This window comes from Phascolarctos cinereus, unplaced genomic scaffold (assembly GCF_003287225.1).
Source record: "Phascolarctos cinereus isolate Bilbo 61053 unplaced genomic scaffold, phaCin_HiC Scaffold_4;HRSCAF=312, whole genome shotgun sequence".
Lineage (NCBI taxonomy): Eukaryota > Metazoa > Chordata > Mammalia > Diprotodontia > Phascolarctidae > Phascolarctos > Phascolarctos cinereus.
In genome coordinates, this window is record NW_027555847.1 from 339976710 (window position 1) to 339994535 (window position 17826).

At 36.2% G+C, this 17826-nt stretch overlaps 1 protein-coding gene across 1 annotated transcript in view; it reads right to left on the bottom strand.

Moving 5' to 3' along the window:
• Positions 1–800: 800 nt before the first annotated feature.
• Positions 801–17826, bottom strand: part of SNX18 (sorting nexin 18) — a 36849-nt gene continuing 19823 nt past the window's right edge. Inside the window, exon 2 of the mRNA XM_020997120.2 lies at positions 801–4124. Within this exon, the coding sequence (XP_020852779.1) occupies positions 3871–4124 (254 nt within the window). The 3' untranslated portion in view covers positions 801–3870. The remainder of the gene's footprint in view (positions 4125–17826) is intronic.

Here is a 17826-nt window from a genome sequence, read left to right on the forward strand (position 1 = left end):
CTGAATCATACAAGTAACACTTTTAAATCTCATTAGTTATAATAATGTAATACTTAGTAATTATATTCTATTAGAACATATTATATATGTCATAATGTATATTATATTACTACATATTTGTGATATATTATAACTGTTATAATTAGCTACTGAATTTAGTAGACTTCCATCTGCAGCTAGCATATAATTTGCCCAGCACAGAAAATGTTTTGTTCATTGTCTTAACATTTCTTTCTCTAGTGAGTCTTTCATACTTATTAATGAATGCTTCCTTGATAAATGTAGGAAAAAAAATTTTAATATTCACTTTTGCTGAGAAATTTAACAAACCCTTCTTAAATGGGTAGACATAGTCCTAGCTTATGACAAGAACTGACAGAAGAAAATACTGCTATAAGGTAAACAAAACAGTACCAGACAACTACAACTTACAGGTAAGAATTACACTGTATCAGGCAAAGAGAAGCAAAGAACAAGACAAGAACAAATTCAGTTGACCACTTGAAAACTTGAAGAATACAGCAGAAATGGCAATAGATGCCAGGAGTTATGGAGGGATGAACACAGAAAAATGGTGGTAGCATTGGACAGATGTAGTCAAGAAAGATGTAACAGAAATATTTAAAGATGAGTGTATTTTGTTCTGGAACAAGGAGATCAGAGAAAATTTAGATATTTGAACATCTAAAGGATTGTTTATAGTTATTACCAACAGGAATTTTTAACTGTATGTATGTACTATATGTATGATTAGTGAGGTCCAAAGAAATTCCAGCAACCATTTTATTCAAACTAAAAACTAACATAAAATGAGTTTATTAATAAATAATAGCTCACATTGATACAGTGCTTTCAAGTTTACAAAGCACTTTCCTCACAACAATCCTGTGAGGTAGGTCAGGACAATATTATTATTTCCATTTTAGAGATGAGGAAAATGAGGCTCAGAATATTAAATGACTTGACAAAGGTCATGCAGCTATGAAGTATGAGAGACAGGACTATTATCCTGGTCTCCTGACCGCAAGTCCACTGGTCTTTCCTTCCACTACATATCATGGTGTCTTATCTTTGTAGATTCATCCTTCAAACAGGTTCTTTAGGTCTGTGTCCAAATAATCTTAATTAAAAAAAAAAGATAATAGATGCGACTACAAAGCAGCGAGACTGATAGTTTGTGGTCTGTAGATCAGTCTTATTAACTAGTTCTTAAGTCAAACTGCAGGTACAGCTGTAGTTTTATTTCAAATAGAAAAACAGGGTTTCACAGCGGACTGCCTCACATAAGTACACTTCGTAGTCAGTTCATTTCCTTCTTATTTACCAACTCTAGAAATAAAGAAGACCAGATAATGTAATGAAGGGCATGAGAGTTTATTGGAGGGAATTGTACCATTCTGATTACGGTGACCAGCATACATGTTATCATGGCTTTTCTCTTGGGCATTACCATTCCAGTAATATTTGTGTGCTGAAATGGTTTAATAGGCCCAAGATCGTTAAAGAAATGAAGATCTTCTCTTTTCAAATGGAAATGAAGAAGAATAATTCTGGTCTTCTATGCCACAATACTAAATTAGTTTAATTTCTTATGAGCCACTGGTATCACAATATAATGTGCTTGTTAAAAACAAAAGCTTCCTTGTAAACAAGGCAGTGTGAATTTATACTTTCTTGTACAGCCCAACAAATGCACGCTCTAGTCTTCAGTTCAGGATCTACACATTCATGACCCTGGTACACCCTAGTTTTCAGTTTCTCTGTATTTAAGTTAAGTCTACACTGGCCAAAACACAGTCATGAGATTCAGATAGTGCTGCCAACCCACAAATTTTGTTTTCTTTTTTCTTTTTAATCCCAAGGCATCATCAAAATAAGGAGACAAATAAATCTCATTTTCAAACCACTTGGAAAACACATTGGACGTATATTGCTTATTTATCCAGTATAGAGCTAGACTTAAAAAATAAATGCTGTAATTCCCAAGCTAAAATGAACTGGGAATTTAAAAACTGAACTGTTTCAGTTCAAGAATGCTATTTTACAATCAATAAGATCATATCACTTATTTGGAGAACAATGAATTTGGTTACAATTCCATGGTAAATACATAGCCATATATAGTTATAAGTCTGGCTCTAAGCAACCTATGGCATGAAATTCAAACCAAAGGTCAAAATAATTGATTATTTGATCTTAGAATTCAACTCACATTAGTCCACTTTTCAGACACTTCTTAATAAAATGACAGAGCATTTATTTCACAAAACTTCCTTCTATACCTAGATTACCAAGACTTTCTGATATTCCTTCTCACTCAATGAGCTAGAGGATCAAACAAACTGGCTTTTTTTTTTAAACTTCCATGTTAGCAATACAATACCAGAGGGTTTCTGATACAACCTTTGCTTGACTTCACAAAATAGCAAATACTTGATCTTTCACCAACACAGTATATTTGTAAACTTATTCAGAATCATGTCATTCCCACTCATCAATTGCATCACCATGAACATTTTATAGCACTTTTGCTTAAGCCAGACTCTTTTTTTGTGCTTCTGAAAATTAAGCTGCTTTTGAATCTTTTTTGGTCTTCAAAACTCATATAAATTTCCTTCGTAATAACAGCAAAAGAAAAAAAATTTTTTTTAATTTGAAGCCAATTTCTTGGGGGGTGGGGTGGGAGGAGTGCCTTATAACACTAATGATTTTTTTACATGCAGTAGAAATAAATTTGCATCTCTTCAGTATCTGGAATAGTAGAAATCACGGCTGGTCCCTCCTAATTCAACCAAAGCTACTTTTAAATAATTATACTACTATACTTTATAGACATCCCTGAAAGTTTTTGATTGAGTAAGCCAGTGAATCACAGTGGAGTCTCGGGTCTATTATTTAACAGTGTAGCTCCATTTCAAAATTATGGTGAATATCCAAACGATGAGAAAAATACTTTTAAACTCAAAAAAGAAAAAACCAAGTGAGTGGTCACCGAATCTGTTTCTGTATCCCCTGATTTGAATTCTCTTCTTCATTTGTAAGACAGTTCCCTAAATCCTCACTCACAGTTTTGAGTTATAATTTAGTGAAGAGGCTTATATGCTACCATGTCATGTACGGGACTGCAGTGGCACAATGTTCTTGCTTCCTGGCACACATAATAAATAGTCTTTGCATCCAGAGACGAGCATTGGTTCCAGATCCTGCATTTTCAGACAGCATTTTGTCAGGAGATAATACTTGCTGTGCAAGATGATGACAGCTGATAACTCTTCCAGTCAATGAGGTTACCAGTCTGTCATTTATATGCACTGACCCTTCATTCTTTCAATCATAAAAATGTGGCTTACTAAAAAACAAAACAAAACAAAACAAAAAACAAAAAGGAAAAACCAAGAGTCTAAAGGCACAAAGTCGCATAGCTGCTCTTAGGAGGAGTTTGTAAACAGAGAGAATTGGTTGAATTTAGATAATCCAAATCTACAAGAATAAAAAGGCATCCAAAGTAGGCTTTGAACTAGCCAGCTTCTTTGAGACCCTTAATGGGTTTTGAGGTCTACAAAGTATGCACTAAAATACCCATACTTCAAAAAGCAATAAGGCAAATAGTATAATCATTATTCCAAAAGTTACAATGGTAGTGTAGGCATACATAGTATAATTTAGCTACAATGTGTGGTACTGTTTCTATTACATAACCATATTAACTGTTTCTTTCCTACATAATTATATATTCAGCTGGGTTCCAGTTGAACACAAAACCATCCTTGTACCACCACTGACAGTTGGCAAGAGCTCTCTGACAGCAGTTATTTTACTCTGTTTAAATCGCCCTCAAACCGAGGGAAGTTAGAATTCAAAGTTCAGATATTAAACACTATCATACTTGTGAAGAGCTTCTTCCAACTTTTGTGTCACTTTTTGGAAAAATATTATTTGCTGCTGTAAGAAATGCTGCATCTGTGACTTGAAGTCTCTCACTCGAATTTGATGGAAGTGGTGAATTTCAGCCAAAGTAGCAAAAGAAATTGTATTACAGCGATCTTGAATGCCATCTGCCTTTTGGACCTCCATTTTCCCTTCTTCCACATGCCGTTTACTCTCCTTTACTTTGGTAAGAGCTCCTGTCACAAAGAGAAAATGAATGTTAAGGAAGCATTTTTTATAGTAACATCGCCTCCATCTAATCATCCTATGCTATCAAAACATACTTATTTATTATCTTGCAGCTTAAGGTAAATGCTTTCTTAAAATATTTTAAAATTTTCAGAAACTCAACTGCATGTATTTATGTATGTATAAAAACCATCATTTGTTGTGATCTCACTTTAGGAGTACACTATACTGTAAGAGACTAAATTTCTCTATCAGTTTTTCTCTCTTAATAAGCTATTGAGCAGAGGAAGAATGAAAAGTCACTTCTCAGGAAACCTCATTGAATAATACTTTGAGAAGATTCTGATGGCCCACATGAGCATGACACATACAGGTGAAATGTGGAGACCAGCTACATAACCTAAGAAGGGCATATATGAGGGAAGATAAATAAATAAGGCTATAAAGGATAGGTAAGAAAGTGTCAGATCAGAAGGTTTTCAAAATCAGGCAGAAGCTGGAACTTAATAAACAACTTTACCATTATAAACAACAATGAAACATTTTTTATATTGTAAATTTATTGTATAAAAATGGATTAAAATATCTCTATCAAAATATAAGAACACTAACAATACTTAGTCTGCCTCTTTCCATACATAAACTTATAGTAAGACCTGGTGCTTTTTAAAAATATGGTTTCATAATTAAAAGGCATGCTGAACTTGCTTGAAATCATTTCATAAGTCTCTTCACATTTCTCTATAGTCTTCATATTTATAACACCATAGTATCTCAAATACACATATACACATATGACCTGATAAAAGTTCTTCACCAGGAGCTTTCTACATTGATGAACACACACACACAAAACCTACCTTTGGATCTCTGATTTCATAGGCATAGGAAATTACTGGTGTGTAGAGTTTCTCCAGTGCAAAGCAGTCCCATAGCGCTCTATGTCTTAAGAGTTGCCTGGGGCCATGCAGTATGTCACAGACAGAGCCTTAAAACCAGGTCTTCTGATGCCAAAGCTGGCCTTCTATCCACTATGACATATTCTCTTCCAATAAATAGTGTTTTATTAATGTAATTGTGCAGAGTGCTGTGATAATCACTCAAAGATTATAGATTACATAAGAACTAGTTACCCTGTCCTCATAGTAGAGAAATATGATACAAAATAATAAACTATAATCCAAAATGATGAATTAGATAAAAACAGGGTGATTTTTGAGGAGAACAAATCAGGGAAGGCTTCCTGAAGGAGGTGCTAAATGAGAAGGTTAAGATTTTAGCAGGTAGAGGGGAGGTAAAGAAAGGGGAAATCATTCCAATTATAAGGAATACTATAATCAATGATGTGGAGGTAGGGATGAACTAGGCCATACATGAGGGAAGGCAGGGGGTCCAGTAAGTTAAACTTTGAGAATGTGGTTGGGAGGAGTATGAGAACAGAAAGGTAGGCTAACAAAGATTAGAAAAGGCACTGAATATCAAGCTAAAGAGTTTGAATTTTATTTGGAAGGCAAGAGCTGCCACTAGAGTTCGAAGCAAAGGAATGATGTGACCAAGACCTGGCAATGGTTTGTGAAGGATGGTTTGGAGAAAGGTGGAAAATCCATAAGACCACTTAGAACATTCCAGGTGATGATGAGAACCCTATACTAAAGTGGTGGTAACCGCAGTATTGAAGAATGGATGGATGCTAGAAATATTGTGAAGTAGAATCTGCAGAACTTGGTGACTTATCTGGATGTGAGTGGCACACAAAGCTAGGTGGCGCAGTAGATAGAGTGTTAGGTCTGGAGTCAGGAAGACGCAAGTTGAAATGGGGCCTCAGAACCTGTACTAGCTGTGTGACCCTGGGCAAGTCACTTAATCCTGTTTGCCTCATTTGTAAAGTGAGATTGTAATAGCACCTACATTCTAGGGCTATCGTGAGAATCAAATGAGACAATAACTGTAAAGCACTTAGTACGGTGTCTGGCACACAGTAAGCACTGAATGAATGTTAGCTATCATTATTAATACTAAAAATCTTCAACACAAGAAGATAACTGAATGGTGATCCTACTGACAGAAATACAAGAGTCAGAGGAAAAACCAAACGTTGAAGAAGGGATAATAAAATTGGTTTCAGCTAAGTTCGAGGTGACTATGGGAAATCTAAGTTGGAAGACTAGTTTAGGAAAGAGTTCGATGCTAGGGCTAGATTTGAGATTCATCTGAATAGAGGTGACAGTTTAAACCACAGCAGTAAATTACATTACTAGGAAGAGGACATAGAGAATTAAAGTAGGTTGAGGACACAACCATAGGAATACAAACTTATGGAGCTGGGAAGAGAACTAGCAAAAATGTCAGAAAGAACAGCTATAGGTGGGGGAAGAATAGTGTCTCAAAAGTCAAAGAAGCAGAGAATAAAGACAAAAATCTAGAAAAGGAGAGGAGCTGAACTGCTTTGGTCAAATAGGCTCCAAAACGGTTTAGAACAGTGGTTGTAGGTAGTAAGAGAGGTGGTCAATAAGTAAACCCTTACTGAGTTTTCATGAATCTGTTCTAATTCTCCTCAACAACTGACTACTTGGCCACTTTTCCTTAGATCATCATCTATTTCACGTCTTGAAATCAAAGGTGTCCCCAAAATGCTGTACTGGGTCCTCTTCTCTCCACAGCCTCTTAATGATTTTAACAACAAACATGGGTTCTATTCTCATCTCTATGTAGACAACTCCCAGATGGCTACAGTTGTCCCAAGTCTCTCCTCAGCTCTAATTCCACATCACCAAATGCCTAGCAGACATTTCAAACTGGATGTGTCAGAGCCATCTCAAACTCATTATGTTCAAAACAGAATTCATCCATCCCGTAAAACCCGTGCTTCTCTTCAACCATCCTTCTAGACACGCAAATGTGCAACCCCCAAACTAGCTTTCACTCCTGTCTTTCCCTTATCTCCATATCCAATCAGCTTAAGTCTGAAACACATCATGAATAGACAAGAGAATTTTGAGTCATGAACAACACAATTCAAATTCTATTTTAGACACTTGCTAGCTTTACCTTTACCTTCCTACATTTACACTTTCCTTCTGTTTGTCCCAGTTTCCTCAACTGTAAAATGAAGATAACAATAGCACCTCTCTCACAAGGTTTCTGTGAGGATGAATTGAGATATTTGTAAAAAAGCTTAGTACAGCTTCTGTAAATAGTAGGCACTATATAAATGCTTAATCCTTTCCCATTCCCTTCTCATGTGGCTATGAATTCAATGTATTTCTTCTTGCCCCAGCTCATCCAAATATCTTTGGGTGCCTTCCCCTGTGTTAGTTAAATGCCAGCTGCTTTTCAGCATAGAATGGCTGTTCTAATACTTTTAAAAAGGCCCTTGTACATCTCAAGGTTGCTGCAATATACCAGAATACCATCTGTGACTGTAAACTAGGTGTTAACAAGATGGAAATGACAGGATGACTGGGGTGGTGGCAACAGAAATAGAGAGAAAAGTGTAAATTAGAGACATTGTTAAAGAAACATTAGGTTTTAGAGATGAAAGGAACCTTAAGAGGTTGATGAAATACCCCATTTTAGAGATGATGAAACTTAGGATCAAATGGTGCTAAATGACTTGTCCCAAATAACACAGCTAGGCAGAAGAAAATTCAAACCTGTAACTCAGGTCTCATGACTCTTAGAGTCTGATTCTCTTTCCAATTACATCATGCGCATGCATAGAAGAACACAGCTAGAATATTGGCCAACAGTAATATACCACCCTAAATTGCTTGCTCAGTGTTGATACTTTCAAAAACTAAAAGAGAGGATTTCACAATTTCCCTAACAGCAGATTTACTGTCATGGTTATACTTGAATAGACTTTTGAGCTGCATTTTTAAATCCTATCTTGTTTACTTATTAATAAATAACTTAAGAACTTACACTGCCCTTTCAGACGCTAAAGTTGTGTAGTATTAATTCAGAATGAAAAGTAAAAAATAAGAAAGAAAATGAAAGCACAGAATGGTAAAATACAACATGAAGTAAGTAAGGGAAGAATCAAATTAAAGGAAACTACAACACTAGCCAAGGAGAAAGAATAAGGCTATTTGGAAAACCTAGATCCTACAAAAAACAGTAAAATATGGTGGAGAACCAACCTTTGACCCACAAAAACCAACATGTTAATTGTATAGCCCTCAAATAATCACTTAAATCATTTGGCTATCACTAAATAAGGAAAAAAGACAACATAAAATTTCAGTGGAATGTAATATTTTCTCCTTCTTAAGGGAAAAAAAGGGGATGGGAACAGTTTCAATTAAAACACTCTCCTTGGGAACAAAACAAACCACTGTGGGCTAAGTTCCTTTTAGAACCTCAACTCAGTAATGACCTTTTTTTGGCCAACGCAGCTAATACTTTTATGTATTTTTCAAAAATAACTTTTAAAACACCTGGTACAATATGGAGTATCTTTGGTATTTGACATTATATCTGGAGTTAAGGCTAGCCAAGCCCACAGACAACTGACTTAAGATTTCCAAGTTAATAGTATCACATACTCCTCAGAACAACACATTAAAATATACCTATGACTACAAAGGAGACAAATCATTGAAATACAGTCTTCAAAATGTTGTGGGTTTTTTTTTAAAGTTCACAGACCAAGTTAAGAAATCTTGTTATACTGCTGGGAAAACTGGAAAAGAGTATGGCAGAAACTAGGCATAGACCCAAATCTCACACCACATACCAAAATAAAGTCAAAATAGGTCCATGACTTAGATATAAAGGCTGATACCATAAGTAAACTGGGAGAACAAGGAATAGTTTACCTATCAGATCTATGGAGAACAGAAGAATTCATGATCAAACAGAAGATAGAGAACATTATGAAAAACAAAATGGATAATTTTAATTACATTAAATTGAAAATTTTTTTCACAAACAAAGCCAATGCAACTAAGATTAGAAAGAATTTTTACAACCAGTCTCTCTGATAAAGGTCTCATTTCTAAAATATATAGAGAATTAAGACAAATTTATAAGAACACAAGCCATTCCCCAATTGATAAATAGCCAAAGGACATGAACAGACAGTTCTCAGTTGAAGAAATTAAAGCCATCTATAGTCATATGAAAAAATGCTCTAAATCGTTATTGATTAGAGAAATGCAAATCAAAACAACTCTGAGGTACCACATCACACCTATCAGATTGGCCAACATGACAAAACAGGAAAATGATAAATGTTGGAGAAGATATGGGAAAATTGGAACACTAATACATTGTTGGTGGAGTTGTGAAATGATCCAATCATTTTTGAGAACAATTTGGAACTATGCCCAAAGGGATACAAAAATGTGCATACCCCTTGATCTAGCAATAGCACTTCTAGGTTATATCCCAAAGAGATCAAACAAATGGGAAAAGGACCCACATGTACAAAAATATTCATCGCAGCTCTTTTTGTGGTGGCAAAGAATTGGAAATTGAGAGGATGCCCATCAATTGGGGAATGGCTGAGCAAGTTGTGGTATATGAATGTAATGGAATACCATTGTGCTATAAGAAATGATGAACAGGCTGACTTCAGAAAAACCTGGGAAGACTTATATGGTCTGATGCTGAGTGAAGTGAGCAGAACCAAGAGGACTTTGTACACAATAACAGCCATGTTATGTGATGACTAATATTGTTAAACAGAACCCTTCTCAGCATTACAAGGATCAAAGACATTTCCAGAGGCCTCGGGGATGGAAAACGCTGTCCACATCCAAAGAAAGAACTATGGAAGTCGAATCACTCTCACTTATTTTTACCTTCTGTTGAGTTTTGTTTCATCTTTCTGATTTTTACTTACAACTTCACTAATGTGAAAATATGTTTAATAGGAATGTAAATGTAAAGCCTATATCAGATTGTGCGCCGTCTTGGGGAAGGTGGGAGGGAGGAAGGCAGAGAAAAATTTTCAACTCAAAAGCATATGGAAGTAATTGTTGATAAATCAAAATAAATTAATAAAATTTACAAAAAAAAAAAGAAATCTTGTTATAGCTTATCTCACCACCATAGTAGGAAGCTGGGTAGATTTTTTTAAAACTCTGAACTCAGCACGAGAAGAGAGGCTAGACTAAAATTCTACCCAACTTCTGTACAACTGTTCTATGAAAACTGCAAAACCTTATCTTAAATGCAAAGGAAGATTTTAGCGTTAATTTCTTCCAAATAGAGATTAGCCTGGCAGATGTAACTACTAAATGCTGCTATTCTGAAAGTCTAACATTAATCAAAGGATAAACAAGATTTGTAATGAATAAAAACTGGCAATACAGACTACAATACTATCAGCATACTTTTTCATGCTATTAAAGCTTATACTTCAGATACATATTTTTTCAATTTGAATTTGAAAGATTAGAAATGAATTTTTTTAATCTAGATATATTAAAAATATTCTAAAAACAAAATGAAAGTCATGAATATTTATACCATAATTAATACTAATAAATTTCCTTTTTTTAAACTCCTAATTCATTTTATTATTTGTGAATGTGCGAGAAAAACAATAGGAATAATCAATTAGTATTTGAGTGTGTACCTGTCAAGTGTTACACCATGCATAATGGGAGACAACAATAAATAAAGGACACTCCAAGTGGTCTTCAAGAGACAAGCAAGGAAGTGAAAAGGATTGAGAAAATCTCAGAAGGTTCTAACAAGTATTATTTGGAGAGGAAAATTGCTAGAAATAAACCAAAACTCAAAAACCAATGGGTGTTCACAAGGACTTCATAGTGAGTTATACCTTTTAAGCTTTTAAAGCAGTTTATTTGCTTTCTGGATTCCCCCTATTTTGAACCAAATTACACTTTGTTGCTATACTCTGACCCTCATGGTCCAAGAAGAGAATTAAGAGTTCTCAGACCCCAGAACTGAACCCATCATCTCTTCCTCAACCCAAAAGTGGCAACTTCTCATCCAAAGACATGGCACCAGATGGAACAGTGGTGGAATAAAATGGATGAATGAAAAGACAATTGTAAAACACTTATATGTGAAGGTATCTAGCTCATAGTAAGCATTTAATAAATGCTGGATGGTTGCATGGAGTATCAAGAATTCTAGAAAAGCCATATGGCACAGGGAAATGTACCAATAATGCCAAATAGCATTGGAAATTGTCCCATCCCAGGTCCAGTTTTAAAAAGGCAGTGCTGTAATCTCCTCAATGTGCAGCCTAACAATGGAATTTCCTAAGGATCTCCTCTCTAGCAGATCCAAATTCAAGAGTTCTGGAATCAGGCCTTCTAGCTAGCATTAGAGGATGCCTCAAAAGTAACTTCAATTTTAAGTGTTTGGGGACTTTCTTCTAATTTTTTAAAGAATCACCATTCAACTTTCATGATACATACCCTGGATTTAGTAGAAAATTCAATCCAAGGGCCTATGTTTCTATTAAGAGTACCAGGAGATGGTAATTAATGTTGAGAATGATGCCTCTAAGCCACTCCAGCATCCTGTGTCACACAATGAAAAAATATGCTTGCTTGCAACAACCTTGGTTTCTCCCTTTCATCCTCTCCCCAGCTGTCCCCTAAGATAGACAGACAGACAGAGACAGACATGCACACATACTCAGCTCTTCCTGGCCTCTTAATAGAATACACTTTCTCCTACAGAAACACTGTAAAAAAATTAATCAGATAAAGCTGAAATACTTTACTTCAGGTATACTTTGTGGGCAAATAGACTTTCTGTGGTATGGCCTCAGAAAATACTTATAAACGACCAACTCAGAAATGAACTTTTAGAATATAATCCATCTGTAAATTGAGGTTTACCTGTTCACGTCTCTGCGCTTTTCAGATGTGTCACAGTAAAAGTATAAATACATAAAATTTTCCAATAGTGTTAGCAACTAAATAATGGATAGCTGAAGAAGGATAAATTATTAGTTCAGACTAAAAAAATGTGGAGTTGCAATTTCTAAGGTTTCTTTTAAAAAAAAAATCATTTGTATCTGTTTATAAGGAGCAGTAACACAGGGCATAGCCAGTTCCAGCGATGTTCCATAACATTACAACATCTTTCAAGAATTCTTTTCATTTTACTGAACTTTTTATAAAGCATAAATTCTGGAAATACAGCCTAGAGAACAAAAGAGTCCCACATTTTCATCACTGCCATCATTACAAAAATAACCCAAAGCTTTCAAAGGCTCTACTTGTTGCATGGCTTATCTGAAAGAAATACTTCCTGCTTAATGTGATCAAACATATCTATCGAAATCCAAGAGTGGGCAATATTGGTAATGAAGAAATGGAAGTTTTCACAGCAAGATCAAGGTGAAACAAAGTTGTTCACTGTCATCATGACTATATGACATGGTATTAGAAAGATTAACTATAACAGTAAGAAAAATAATTTATGGGAACAAGCAAAGTCACAGAAAGAAAAACCACGGATAACAGTTTACTTAGAAAATCCAAGAGAATCAGCCAGAAAGAAATTTGAGATAACAGTAACTGACAGAATAGTAGGCTCTACCCCAAAATTCAAAAGACCATGAGCATTTCTGTATATTACTACCACAATCCAGAAAGAATAGGTAAAAAATAAATACCCTTACACTTAAAAAAAATACATTAAATACATAGTTGTAAACCTACAAAGAAACACAAAGGACTTCTACAAATAAAACTACATAATAATTTTTATGGAAATGAAAGCCCCCCCCAAAAAAATTGAGGGGTATTTGATATTCACACTTAAGTCATGTTAACATAATAGAGATGAAATTACTTACTAACCAAATTAATCTTTGGGCTTAATACAATGCTGATGAAAATACCAAGGTAAGGGAATACTTTATGAAATTAGAAATTTTAATTCAATTCAACAAGCATCTGAACAAGCACTAAGTAGCAAACACTATGCTAAGGGCCAAAGAGCCTCGTTCTACATGCACAAGTGATCCTGTTCCATTTCTGGGTGTCTTTTCCATCAGATTTCCCTCATCATTATCCACACTCACTGATCTTCAATCTCTCCCTGTCCACTGGCTGCTTCCCTACTGCCCACAAACATGCCCATGTCTCCCCATTCTCAAAAAATCTTTACTTGATCGGTTCATTCTCCATTGACTATCATCCCATATCTCTCCTCCCTTTCCTGGCTAAACTCCTTGAGAAGGCAGTCTACAATGGTGCCTTCACTTCTCTCGTTCTCTTATGGCTTCCAGTCTCATCATTCTACAAGAACTACTCTCTCCAAAGTTACCCAGGATTCCTCAACTGCCAAATCTAACCTTTTTTCAGTCTGCATCCTTTTTGACCTCTGTTGCAACCTCTGCCACTGTGAGATCACCTTCTTCTTGAGAGTTTTTTCTCTCCAGGTTACTGACACACTGCCTCCTGGTACATATCTGATGTCTCCTTTTCAATCTTCCTTACTGGATCTTTATCCAGGTTGCACCTTCTCTAACTTCCAGACTTGCATCTCCAAATGCCTACACAACACTTCAAACTGAATATCCTGTAGACTTAAAGTCCATATGTTCAGAACTGAACTCAATTATCTTCCCCACCCCCTTCCAAACTTCCCTATTACTACTGAGGGCACCACCATTCTTTCAGTCCCCCAGGCTCCCAACCTGAGTGTCTCTCACCCCCCATTATCCAATCCTATTGCCAAGTCCTGTCAATTTTACATTTTGCCTTTCTAACATCTCTCACATATGCCTCCTTCTCTCCTCTGACCTGCCACCATCTTGGTGGAGGCCCTCCTCACTTCACATGAACTAGTGCAATAGCCTGCTGGAGGGGCTGCCTGCCATAAGTCCTTGCTGCTCCCTGAACAAAATACCTCGTTGCCAGACTCCAGGAATTTTCACTGGCTATCCCAAGCCTAGGATACTCTCTTTCCTTATCTCTGACTCCTAGATTCCTTTATTCACAGCTTTAAAATCCAACCTTCTATAAAAAGCCTTTCCCAATCCCCCTTAATTTTAGTGTCTTCCCTCTTTGGTTATCTCCCAATTTATCCTGTATACAGTTTGTTTGTACCTAGTTCTTTTCACATGTCTCCCTTATTAGACTGAACTTTTTGAGCTTTTATCTTTTGCCTTACTTTATTTCTCCAGGGCTTAGCTCAGTGCCTGGCACATCGTAAGCACTTAATGCTTACTGACTGATAGAGGTAGATTTATTTATAGTAATGGTCAGCCTGAGCCAGTACAAAGAAGGCTAAATTACATTTGCATACTGTTTACTAAGGCAGGGAAGTATGCTTTGTTATTTCATAAAATACGGTTAAATAAGAAACCTCATTCTCTCATACCACTCAAGAAAAACTAGTTGTTATAATAGATGGCTAGTCACCCAGCAGGTTGAATACTACCTTTGTAAGGTCTGTGAATTATGTCTCAAAATAAAGGACACATATAATCTTCATATATTATATATCACCAGAATTTTAAAAGACCCCTGAAGTTTATTTAAGCACCGTCCAATGATAATATCATTTATTAGTACATAGATCCTGAAATCTTGGTTCTAAAAAAACCATCCCTTCAAATATAACAATGACATTATTAAAAGATTGATAGAGCCCAATTAGTCTATAAGACATGTGTTGCTTATTTCTAGCCATTAATGAGTTTTGTATCCATAGGTATACCACAGACATAGTTTGTTTCCACAAGAAAACAAAATTTAAACAATTATGTTAGAAATGAATAATTTAAACCAGTGTTTACATAAGCACTACTAGATGAAGTCATTGCAAAAATATACACTTATTTGTTCTTTAATAAACAGAAAATGATTTTTGTTTTTAACTTAGATCTTAATGGCAAAGTTAATTTTTACTTTTCTTATGTTCAATTAATATTCTTTCTTAATTTCTGAATGTTAAATCAGCAACACAAGTAGTTTTTTGTTGAAAACTGACTGGCTGTTTCCCATTTCTAGAATTCTTCAGTAACATTATATAAAATACCATGACCTATTTTTTAAGAAGAATCACAGGTTTCTATTAATTTTTTTAAAAATCAATCTATTTGACAAAACATTACTAACTTATACAAAACTGAATTTGGTTCTTTGCCTGAGTCTTTCTCTTACAAGTTATCTTTCCTTCCACTTAAAAAATTGCCACCACTGTCCCAAGGATAGAGAAGGCAGGACATGAAGAGTCATAATAGGAGAAACAAATTTGGGAGGAAGGAGATAAGTGAGGAGAGAAAGCTTGTTTTTCCTCATTCCATTATGCAGTGAAATATTGAGATAAAATGCTAATTTGGCTGCCATTACTCATTTCTTCATCTCATCAGTTCTCTCCACACCCTTCCCTTCTATAGTATTCCAACCATATACCATTTACTCATTTCTTCTTCCTATGTGTTTTCTGTCTTAGCATCTCTTCATCTGCCTCCCTCCTAAACCAACTCTCAGTCCTCAATGCCACCTCTAGTCCTGCCCTGATCTCACTTTCATCTTTATTACAGAGTCTAATTCAAAATTACAGGCTACCTTTGCCTCTGACTCCCCAGAACTACATGCCCTGTCAATTCCTTGCTACTGTCAATGACACGATTTTATCAATGTAAATGACATTAAAATAGGCATTACCATCTGCTTTGCCACCGCTAAAGTTCATAGGACCTTTCTAACCGACTTTCAGCAGAAACCTTTCATGTGTGTTGTCTCCCCCCTTAGAATGTGGGCTTCTTGAGGGCAAGGACTGTCTTCCTTTTCTATTTTATCCTAACATCCATCAGTATGTTACGTACAGCAAGAGCTTAATACATTTTCATTTATTCACATTATACTGACTTGTCCACTAAAATGCTGATATCTAATTTCAACTTAGCCTTTGCTATGAGCGGAAAAACTTTTATTCCAAGTCCTAAAAACTTTTTTTCTATTCTCCTTTCTTTCAGTAAGTAGGTAGTTTCATCTCCTACTGTAAGAGACAGTAGAAGTCATCCACCCTGGACTTCTTCCCTACTCCATATCCCCCAAACTCTCAGTATTTTCACCCATCTCCTCCTTCCTCCCTCTTAACTTCTGTCTCTGGGGAAAAAGAGAAAATAGCTTTGGTTCCAGCTAAGGCAAACCTCCTTTCTACCAGTGCCCTAGACCTCTCCACATGGGTACCATCTTCTAGAAACTAGCCTCAGAAAATCATTTTCCTCTCTCACTCTCATTTTCAAATTTTCCTAGTCCACAAGTCTAGTAGTACTACCAAAATAAACAAACCCTCAGGTCTATCCCTTCTTGGAAAAAAACAAACAAACCCAACCCTCCCCAGATCCTGCCAACCCCAGGAACTATCTATTGTCTTTTCTATCCCTTCCCTTTCCCAGCCAAATTCCTTGAAGGGATGACAGGTGGAGCGCACCACTCATTCGCTCCTCAGTCCTAGGTAATGTGGTTTCTAACTCTGACGCACTGAGGTTAACAAATCTGGCACACAGCATTTTCTCAATCCATTATCCTGGGCTGCTCTGCAGCTTTTGAAATCACTGACTACTGGCTACTTTGGGATACTCTTTCTTCCCTTGAATTCCTGGACCCTGCTGCCTCTTGGTTTTCCTCCTATCTGTCTGATCATCCCACAAGCACTTCTAATTAAAAAGACTTCCCAGAGTTCATTAGCTGCTCCCTACCTCCAAACTTCCCTCTATCTATTAAGGGCACTACTATTTTTCCAGACGCCTAGATTCATTAACCTGGAAGTTACACTTGACTCTTTCCTCTCAGTGGCCAATCTTGTCATTTGAACCTACACTTGTCCTTCCACCTTCTCTACACTCAAAGCCACCACCTCCCTGTTCAGACTCTGGATCCCTATTACATGACTACACTTAACAACCTCTCCTAAATGATCTACCTATTTTCTGTCTCTGTCTCTCTCCACTCAGTTCATCCTAACAATTAATCTTTTTACATGACACAACTTTTCTCCTGGTCAAAAAAAAAAAAATAATTCTAGTGGCTAGCCACTGCCTCTGGAATAAAATATAAATTAGCCTGATATTTAAAGGCCTCCATACTATGATTTCTATCCACCTTGCCAGATATATTTCCTATTACCACCTTTATGAATTATTATATTCCAGCCAAATTAGACTAGTAGTCGTTTCTTGAACTTAACACTGGGTCAATCAGCAAACGTTTACTAAGCACCTACAATGTACAAGGTGATATGTTCTTGGGATCATATTTAGAACTGAAAGGGACCTTTGAAATCAAATCCAATCCTTTCATTTTACAGATAAGGAAACTGAAGTACAGTAAGGCTAAGACTTTTTGCAGGGTCATACAGGTAAGTTTTGAACTCAGGTCTACCTGACTCAGCTCCAATGCTCTCTCCACTGCACTACACTGGAACATCCTTGACCTCAATGAGCTTGCATGGGGGAATGGTGGGGAGGGGGAAGGGAGAGCACAAATCAACAAATCTGAATATTAAGTAAATTCTAAATATATGCAAAGTAGGTAAAATAAGTATATAATGTAAATACAATATTTACACAATGAATATACAAGATAATTTCCAGGGCCACTAGCAGATGGGGGATTGGGAAAGGCATCAGGCAGCGCCAGTGCTTGAGCCAAACTCTGAAAGAAGCTAAGGATCTTATAAGAGGTGGAGGGGAGGGAATATATTCCAAGCATTAGGGACACACAAGAGTTGGAATGGCTACTATGACTAGAA